The sequence below is a fragment of the Copidosoma floridanum genome, unplaced genomic scaffold, assembly GCF_036245765.1.
Source record: "Copidosoma floridanum isolate Cflo_tuat_1 unplaced genomic scaffold, Cflo_Japanese_pri ptg000029l, whole genome shotgun sequence".
Lineage (NCBI taxonomy): Eukaryota > Metazoa > Arthropoda > Insecta > Hymenoptera > Encyrtidae > Copidosoma > Copidosoma floridanum.
This window is the reverse complement of record NW_028321906.1, coordinates 6231051-6241189: the sequence shown is the minus strand read 5'-3', so window position 1 is coordinate 6241189 and position 10139 is coordinate 6231051. Positions and strand designations below refer to the sequence as shown.

The window sequence follows — 10139 nt, the reverse complement described above, 5'->3', positions numbered from 1 at the left end:
CAGTTTAAAAAAGAAGTTCAGTTACACAGGAAGAGTCTCCTAAAAATGGAGCATTGGATCTCACTTAATTTAAATTACTTTACAATTTATCTTTTACCTTAAAATCGACCTCCAAAACTATCAATATTCTACTTATCTTATATGGCTCATAAAATCGACAATATTTATAAAATTACAATACTCTTGACCTTTTACTATTAACTAATGAAAGAACAGCCCTTTAACTTTATAGTTCCAATAAACAGTTAACTTATATAATATGTACGTATCAAAATTTGTGTTACAGAAATCTTAAATCACAATCAAATATACACGTAAATTAATCAGTCGAAAAGAGACAACTGAAGAAAAAAGGTCTTAAAAAGAAGCAGCCACACGAAGAGTCTCCTAGGAATGGAGCATCGGATCTCACTAATTGAAAAATACATTTATTACAGAGATGTAAACTTTAAGTGTTATAAGTAAACAAAGAACCCAACCTTCTCTGATCAAGTGAGATCCAATGCTCCATTTATATGAGACTTTTCGTGTGACTGTGCTTGTTTTTCAGGCTTTTTTTCTTCGGTTGTCTCTTTAATGGCCTGATTAATTTGTGCTTCCGCGAGTTAATGATAAAAGGTCTAAAGTATTTTAATTTTGTAAATATGGTAGATTTTATGAGCCGTGTAAGATAAGTGGATTATTTATACTTTTCAGGGTCCATTTACAGGAAAAAGACATATTTTAAACTTGCCGCAAGTAGCATAAAAAATGTCAACTATCTATTAACTATTAACAAAATTATTTGCGGCTGGTTTATAACTAATAAAGTGACTTTACTGTTAGTAGCATTAATTATTTTGGATCAGCGCCATCTAGCAGTCTTTATTTTTTGGCCAAAAGTGGCTCCTAAAATTCTCAATAAGAGCATTCAGGATTGGAGCCATTTAGTCAATTATAAACCAGCCGCAACTCATCATGAAGCTATAAAATGAAAAAATAACAATACATGTGTTTTTGGCGGCAAGTTAACAATCTATTTTCTACCAAGAAATTGACATCCTACGTGTTTATACTTTTAAAGATAAATTTTTAAGCATAAGATAGATCATTATCTTGCCGCCAAAAACACATATATCGTTATTTTTTTACTTTATAGCTTCGTCATGAGTTGCGGCTGGTTTATAATTGACTAAATGGCTCCAATCCTGAATGCTCTGATTGAGAATTTTAGGAGCCACTTTTGGCCAAAAAATAATGACCGCTAGATGGCGCTGATCGAAATAACTATTGCTATTTACAGCAAAGTCACTTTGATAATTATAAACCAGCCGCAACTAATCTTATAGATAGATGATGAAAAGTTAACGTGATTTGTTTTGTTTGCGGCAAGTTTACAATCTATTTTTTACAAAAAAGTTTAACTTCAAAAATATATATATTCATATGGTTTAATAAAATCGATCACATGGCATTACTTAGTAGTAATTACTTTAATTACAATACACATAACTTCACGTACATCTTACACCGTGCTCTCTTTACCAGAATGACAAAATCAGAGGCTGAAGAGTGTATAAAGACCCCTAACCCTGCCTTACCACATGAAAGATGATAAAGAAGGTATTAGTCAACTTTGTAGGTAAGCAAGAACTCGTAGTATCCAACACCAACTTTTTAAATCAATTATCTTAAGTTAAAAAATGATTTTGTTATACGTAATTTGAAAAGACCTTACGTTAGTGATAACGTATAATTATGATATGTATAAATTTTTCTTTGGACAACTCTCATCAACTTATTAAAATATTTTTATGCACTTTGAGTAATCTTAACCTAACCTTTGCCACCTTAATTGATATTTGTGTGTGCTGCGTACAGTGCAAGTGCATAATATATGTAGAATTGCGGAGTATAAGTAAATAAACAGAGTTAACTCAGTTAACAGACGATCACGATCAGTCAATGTAAATGTTATGTATGTATCGTTTATCAGCAATGAAACACAACTCTGCAATCTCTGCACTAGCCAGTGGCTCTGCAACGAGATAACATATTTTTTTTACCGTTGATGAATCAATTATCATGCTCCGTGATGATTTGTAGTTAGTGTTTATCAAAGCAAGTGATTCACAATAAATTTTTTTTCTAAGCTTAGTATCAAGAAATATATCTCCGACAATGGAGGAGATGTCAGAATCGTCTGATACGATGAAAACTTCCATAATTCAAACTGATGTACGTATTTACGGGCGTGTAATTTAATTACTACGCGTTATTTTTAGCACAAATGGAAAAATAGTAAATAGATAGTAGTAAAGTTGGAAAAAAAATTTATCTTTTAGGCCATGTCAGCTATGGCGACAACAATGGATAACTTAAGTTGCTCAAATGACAACGGAAATAATGTAAGCAATAGTGATAAAACAAACAGTGAGGAGACGAACATTAATATCGAAGATCGTTACAACAAGGTTGGTTTGGAATTTATGTGTTGATGGGAAATTGTAATTATTGCAGTTTTATCTTGTCATTCTGGCATTTTACAGCTCAGAGGATTTGCTGTCAAACTCAAGAAAAAGGTATCCGATTTGACGGAACAAACACAAAAACTCGAGGCTGAAAATCAAAAACTCAGCAATGACAAGGAAGAGCTGCAAAACAAGATACTACGTATGTCAGACAGTGCCAAAAAGTTGCAGGTAGGGTAATTTTATTTATAGCTATTTTTTCAAATGTGGATTTTTTGAAAATTTTGTACATGGTATTTTAAAAATCTACTATGACAGACCATTCAGACCCAGTATGACAAGTTGCAAGATGATGCGGAATTGATAAAAAATGAAAACAAAAGACTGATTAAGCGTTTTGAAACACTTGTTCTTGAAAATGATTCATTCAAAGATAGCATTATGAAAGAAAAAAAGCAAGTTGAACAAGTAACTGCTAAAATAACAAGCCTTACAGAAGAGAAACTTAAATTAGAAAGCACTTGTGAACAGCTCGAAAAAAAAATCAAAGATTTAAATAGTGAGCTCAAAGCTGAATTGATGATTCGGCAGCAAATAACCAAAGAATGTGAAGATTTGAAAAACTCATTGGAGGCCGAAGTTAAAGCTCACAAATCAACCAAGACCCGTTTGGATGACATGAAACATAATAAGACAAGCAATAATGTATTATCCTTAGAAGTAGCGAATTATGAAGTATTCACAGTTTTATAGCTTATTTTTTAATCATAGTAAAAAAAAATTTTAAGCTAATAAATATATTTATCTTACTAATACAGAAAAGTGTTGAAACCATTAAAGCAAAACTTGATGAAGAAGTAAACGAAAGGATTAAGTTGGAAGCAACAGTTAACCAACATTTAGAAACTATTGATGTTTTAAATGCCAGGGTATCAGAACTCCAAGATTCTTATGTAGCTAAATCAAATCGTGTTACTACACTTGAAGAAAAAAATCAAACTTTAGAATCAGAGGCACGTGAAGCCAAACTTGAAGTTTCTAAGGCCATAAATGAAAAAGAGTCTTATGCTAGAGAAGCTAGACGCTTAGAAACATCTAAAAGAGACTTGGAAGCTAAAGTCGAACTTTTGACTTCTGAAATGGCAAAGCTAGAGGAAGAAAATAGGTAATTATTACAATTTAAATATTTATATTACGATTATTAAACAAAAAAAAATCACAAAAATTTTTTAATGAAATACAGATCCCGAATAAAAACAGCTCAAACTCTTGTTGATGAATTCAAACGTGAATGTTCTCGACTCAATTTAGCATTAGAAAATAGTAAACGAGAGACAAACACTTTGCAAGAGGAATTTGAAAGTTACAAATTGAGAGCACAAAGTGTTCTTTTAAAAACGAAACACGTTCCAAATAATGAATTGGAAGAGGAAGTCGAACATTATAAAAGAGAGATCATTCTTTTAACTGAAAAGTGCGAGTTATATAAAGAGAAGACGGAATCTTTGATGAGAGAAATTGTGCTTTTAAGAGACGAAAGAAGTAGAGTAACTGCTTCTGAAGAAGAACTAATGGCGAAACTGTCCATTTTGAGGAAAGACTCGATCGCTCTCCTGGAAAAATATAAGAAGCAAGAAGCTGAAATGCAAAGATTGCAGATTAATCACGAAAAAACGGTCGACAACTTAAGAAGACAGAATGAGGTAACTTTTATTGAAAACAAAAACCAATTATGTTCATTAATATTAAATGTAAAACTGTAACTTCAGGAAGAAATGGCAAATCTGAAAAAAAGACACGATGAAGAAATTAAAAACATCAAGCTTGAAGCAACTTTGAATTCCGTAGCGCACTCTCAAACTGTGTCGGAAACTAGGTCCGCCAGTACAGTGGCAGCGTCAACGCCACCCCTTATTGAAAGGGAAGAATGCGAGGTAATTAATAAACGAGTATCCAATGTTACATTATTATTTATTTACTATTGAATCCATTGTTCGTTTTACGCAGGGTTCAGAAAGTACAGAATCGATACAGCTAGCAGCAAAGAACGTGGAACGCAGTCAAGGAAGAGCGATAGAACCGGAAGCTCCGATAACAGCTATGACGCCGTTAGATCAGTTGCTCGAGTTTCCGTTTGACGAGCATGAAGTGGTGACGCATGTGCCCGAAGACAGTCCCGAAGTGGCTGCATATAAAAATCGCGTGAAACACCTAACTGAGCTTCTGGCTGACGCCGAGAGAGATATTGCAAAACTTACTCAACTTAATCAGTTACTTAAAGAAGATATTCGTAGGCAAAAGCGCTACGTCGAGAGGGAAAAGGAGGCAGTGAACTTTGAGTATCTTAAAAACGTTGTTTTTAAGGTGAGTTGACCTTACTTATACAGTAATTTAACCAAAATTCATAAATCTTTTTATACATTTTTTCTATTTTCTTTTTAGTTTGTAACGTTAGAAAATCGAGATGAGCGAAGTCGGCTAGTTCCAGTGCTCGATACAATACTTAAATTGACACCAGAAGAAACTCAGAAACTCAAGAAACTTACGAAATCTTTGTAACTAAGGAGGTAAGCTTTCAAAAAATTTGTTTTAGACGTTTTTACGTAAAAATAAATATCAACACTATTTAAATCGGCCTTATAGTCATACATATCAAAGTCATTATTTTGATTATCTAATTTTTAACAAACAACGTTGCTTTTGGCTACGTATTTTAAATCAAGCATACAACTAGTTGAATATTTGTGTTGGTAAAAACATCTGTTTATCTTTTTTGCGAAAAATGTCACTTTCTCATCTTTAAACAACTACAACAAGCTAATTGAATTGTAAATATGACATGTATCTTTTTACTGTAAGTGAAAAAGTGCAATTGCGGCTGTTGCAATTATTTGTCTTCTCTCGATTTGTAATAGATGTTACAGTATGTCAGTTACGTAGCATTAGTAAGAAACTAAAAAAGTAGTCTTTTTTTTCCATAAAGCAACGAAAAGAGTGTGATGTAGGAGAATTTTATTATGTACAATTGCATACATTGCATTGCATTTTGTGATCAAGAGTCAGTCTCTTCTCGTGATGTACTGATTCGACTTTGCATAAAGTATTTTATTTTTGGCTACAATAAAAAGCAATCATACAATACATATGAAAAAAATTAAGTGTTTGTTATACATTTCAAGTTTTCCTTGTTTGTTGCATTTTCAAGTAAATTTGCAATATTCGTCATGTTTGGTCAATGTTTTATCAGTGTGCGTTTGCTTTTTTTTCTTCATATCGCAATCATATCGATTACGTCAATTACGACAGTGTTACAATCAATTAACTGTCATTTTGCCGGTAGGGGATCTCGAAAAAAATATTTAAACTTCGAAACAAACGTAGATTTTAAAACGCGTCACCCAAGTACAACTTACGGTGCAATTGTAAATTTTTGGCACACACATAATTGATGCACGCATGTGCCGTTTCGCGTGATATTATTACATGCGTGTTGCTCATCATCTTTCATACGTGCCAGAATTTTTTATTTCTGTCTAGTCGATTTAGTTTTTCGTATATCGTTGATTGAAGAATATTTTTTTAACTAAAACTTTTCGTCAAACATGTAGAATCGTAAAGATAAGTATGTTTCGATCCAATGTTTGCTTTCTCATTGTATCTGATTTTTAACTTTTTGAAATAATTAATGATTTTCCAATAAACGATCATTTGGTTGTAAAGTTGCACTTATACAATAGCTACTGTTTTCGGTGTTGTAGCAAAAGGGGTGATTAGATTTGTTATTTTAAAATATCCTGCAAACTATACCATTATTTGATAGCGAAAAACATGAAAAAACAATAATAAAGGTAAGAAAAATTGTTTTTAAAGTACAAGATACAACTCCAAAATAAGAATAAAAGGTTTATCCATCGCTCCTCACCCCCAAATGTTCTGCTCGATTATATATATGTACATGTAAATACGTAAAAAAGGGTAAAAAGGGTGTAAGTAGAAGATGACGACAAAAGAGCTAGAGAGGAGGGTACTTAAGTTTAAGTATCGCGTTGTCGCATGCGCGGGTATCCTTGAACGATTTAAACCACCACCACTGTGTGTCCAAAAGTACACATCCATACAGCCTGCATATGCCAAGCACAGCAGAAAATTTCAGTAGTAACAGCTGAGCCGCCAGCGAAGCACAGTGCTTATATATTTTCGCGGCGGTTGTGCGGTGGTGGTGTGTATACTCACTGTCAAAACTACTCGGTTATCATATCAAGGAATTGAATTTCATCGATTCTGACGTGCTTTTAACTGCATACGTGAGTTGCTCTTTTCAACGTCGATCAACCCATCCGTAAGTATTACCTGTTAGTGTGTTTTGCCGCATAACTTCTGTTCTAGTTCCATTATACTTATAAAGTGGGGTGAACACTTTTTTTGCCATTTTTGAAATAATTTATTATTTAAATTACCGCAACGCCCTTAGGGGAAGAGATAAGTGTACTTGGAACGGTTGATATGATTTTAATTTTAGCCAAAGGCGCTCTCTCTCTATGACTTTGAATTTTTTATTATCTCACAGTCGATAAAGTATTGGGGAAAAGGAATAAGTTCGTGACAGAAACGAGAAAGAGAAAGAACGAGCGTAGCACACACCCCTCCCCTCCTCGTTCGGGCCAGTGCTCAGAGAGAGGCACATATTTGTACATATCGAAGAAACGCTTGATTTTTCTCTCTCGACTCCAAAATGCTGCAGACCCAGAGTGTGGAACAGTTCAAGTAGGTATATAAACTACACCTTTTCGTCACAGAGTATAATGTATTGTTCTTGGTCATGTACTTTGTGAATGGTATAATAATCGGCGAGCACGTTCTTTGATCTATATTTTAACTGATCCGCTCTGTATGTAGATTGGTGCCCAAGGTAATCAATGGAGGTATCGCTGGGATTATCGGGGTCTCGGTGGTCTTTCCGCTGGATCTTGTCAAAACGCGACTCCAAAATCAAGTGATCGGACCCAACGGCGAGAGGATGTACGCTTCCATGTGAGTCAACATTTTTCTTTTTGTTTATTATATTACTCGTCGGGCTCGCTCGAACTATACTCCAATGGGGCTTAACTACATTACAAGCGATATTATTGAAAATTCGTGTGCTGTAAGTAAGTTTCGGTACTGTCCGCAGTTTAAAAATAGTTTTGTTTGTGTTACAAATTAAACTTAGCTGTGAGCTCAACTATTTTTGTTTGTTTACTTGTTTGATAATAAAAAAGTCTAATTTCGCGAAACCGTATTGTCAAATGCAAATTATTCGGAGCCAACGAATTATGTTTTTTGATGGGCAGCAATTTGAAATATTAATTCATCTTGTCGCGCTAGAAATTTACAAATGTGTACGTTGTGGTAAATTCATTGTACATCAGAAATAATTTGGCTGCAGTCCAAGACTTAAACACTGCGAGGCTCTTCCTAGAATACTTAAACGAATGTTTTTTTATAGAATGTATTTATCTGTGTACAGTGGTGATAAAATATGCTTGTTTCAGGTTTGACTGCTTTAAGAGAACTTACAGGGCTGAAGGCTACTTTGGGATGTACAAGGGCTCTGCCGTTAATATTCTCTTAATCACTCCAGAAAAGGCCATAAAACTTACTGCCAATGATACATTTAGGCACTATCTATCTACTGGTCCTGGGTATTTATTTATTCACTTATTATTAATACCAGCATGTAATAAAATTATAAACAATGCTTAAGTTCTATTATGGAGACATTTAGAATTTATCATTTAAAGTGTAATATTTTAATTTGGAGCAATTTGTATGATCATAGCTGTTCCCTCAATTAATCGTCTCACTGTATTTATTTAGCGAGCAGCTGCCCCTGTTTCGCGAGATGGTAGCTGGTGGTTCAGCTGGAGCTTGTCAGATTGTTGTGACAACGCCAATGGAGTTGTTAAAAATTCAAATGCAAGATGCTGGCAGAGTAGCTGCCGCAGCTGCAGCCTCGGCAAAAGGTTTTTTTTTTTTTTTTTTACATCTATTTCTTTTATTCATTACACTCTTTTTCTTTTTTTAATGTGTAATATCGTTGTATTTAGCTGGTGAAGGTCCACCACCAAAGAAAGCTTCCGCCCTTGCTTTGACACGCGAACTTTTGCAGAAGAGAGGAATCTTGGGATTGTACCAGGGCACGGGAGCCACTGCCCTTCGAGATATAACGTTCTCGGTTATTTATTTTCCTCTATTCGCGAGGTTGAATAACCTTGGTCCAAAACGTCCTGATGGTTCTTGTAAGTTGCCCTTATCGTGTACGTTTAATAAATTTTCTTTCACGACATTTATTTTGCATCATTTTAATTTACTTGCAGCTGTTTTTTGGTGCTCATTTTTATCGGGTTGTACTGCTGGTTCAGTGGCAGCGTTGAGTGTAAATCCATTTGATGTAGTTAAGACGAGACTTCAGGCAATCAATAAGGCGCCTGGTGAACCGACTTATGATGGTGTTATGGATTGCATAAGGTAAGCGTCAACTACTCTATTAAGCTGACATACTTTCATTTTATTTTAAATAAAATATTTGTATGATTCATTCAAATTAATTTGGAATGAATTAAAATATATCTCGTATTTCATTGCAGAAAAACATTGAAAAATGAAGGTCCTACGGCATTTTTCAAAGGCGGCGCTTGCAGGATGATTGTGATAGCACCGCTATTTGGAATTGCTCAAACTGTATATTACCTTGGAGTCGCTGAGAAACTTTTAGGACTCAAGTAAAGAGATGGCTTTACACTAATCAATAATTATGGGCGTCTGCCAACTTGCCTAAAAGCGTCCAATAGTCAATTGCTCAATAACAGATGACAATAATGTTACGAATTTAATTAAAATATTTATCGTATACATATTATGTACGCTACATAGTCGTACAATGAGAAAATAAGAGAGTAAAACCTTGTATCATGTCATAAGCACACAAGGAATATATAATTTTTGAAGGTAATCTTTTCTCTAGTTGAACGGATTAAAACGCGCTATGTTTTTTTGTGTGAAACATTGATGTTTCACACAAAAAAACATAGCGCGTTTTAAAGCATTGATGCTTGATGTATCTAAAAAAAACTACGATTAGATTATATCCTTCCAATTTTTCCAACCGTAAGTAACGGTGAAATCGTTAATTGTATTACGAAAAGAAAAAATGAGCATGCCTCATATTTTCAGGTCGTCTCGTTACTGGCTATCAAGCCAATGGTGTTAATGTCTGTATATGTATATTATAGTGTAAGCCATTGACAATTGTCAAATTGGTAATTGTGGTTTTATGTAACAGAAACGCTGAGCGTTATTGAATGTATTTTACCTCGACATATCTCCAGCTAATTTTTGTCTGATTTATTTTTGTGATTTATTTACGGTATGCCATGTATGTGCTCAGAAGTGCGTTTACTATGTACATTTTGATGTTTCTATACACCTTATATTGTTAATTAATAAGCTTACAGTATGCAAAGGATAAAAACGTGATTTTTTTTCAGCATTTCAAGTTAAGTTCCTATATTTTAAATGAAATGACAATATTTTCATCGTAACACTACGACTTTTTATTAAATTATAATTAATTATTACATGATTATTGTTGTTGTTAATTTTGTTATTATTGATTTTTATGTACAAAGAAACAACATTCCACCAAGAGTA

General features: G+C 33.8%; 2 protein-coding genes across 3 annotated transcripts; both read left to right on the top strand.

The window, feature by feature from the left end:
* The first annotated feature begins 1937 nt into the window (after nt 1-1937).
* LOC106641814 (GRIP and coiled-coil domain containing 185 kDa) lies at nt 1938-5575 on the top strand. The gene is made up of 9 exons (XM_014356347.2): nt 1938-2217; nt 2325-2453; nt 2529-2681; nt 2769-3185; nt 3269-3615; nt 3694-4153; nt 4220-4384; nt 4458-4814; nt 4893-5575. Exons 1-9 carry the CDS (start codon nt 2161-2163, stop codon nt 5007-5009), a joined length of 2202 nt encoding a protein of 733 aa, XP_014211833.2. The 5' UTR covers nt 1938-2160; the 3' UTR covers nt 5010-5575.
* An 848-nt stretch (nt 5576-6423) lies between these two features.
* On the top strand, nt 6424-9489 carry LOC106641780 (mitochondrial glutamate carrier 1). 2 transcript variants are annotated; one of them, XM_014356296.2, is made up of 8 exons: nt 6424-6789; nt 7018-7214; nt 7347-7481; nt 7982-8131; nt 8307-8452; nt 8537-8728; nt 8807-8957; nt 9077-9489. In XM_014356296.2, the coding sequence occupies exons 2-8, from the start codon at nt 7183-7185 to the stop codon at nt 9213-9215; spliced, it is 945 nt and encodes a 314-aa protein (XP_014211782.2). In that variant the 5' UTR covers nt 6424-6789; nt 7018-7182; the 3' UTR covers nt 9216-9489. The 2 variants fall into 2 exon arrangements, with proteins under 2 accessions (XP_014211782.2, XP_089451985.1); XM_089595859.1 differs by lacking the exon at nt 6424-6789 and having other exon boundaries at nt 7093-7218.
* Nucleotides 9490-10139: the final 650 nt, after the last annotated feature.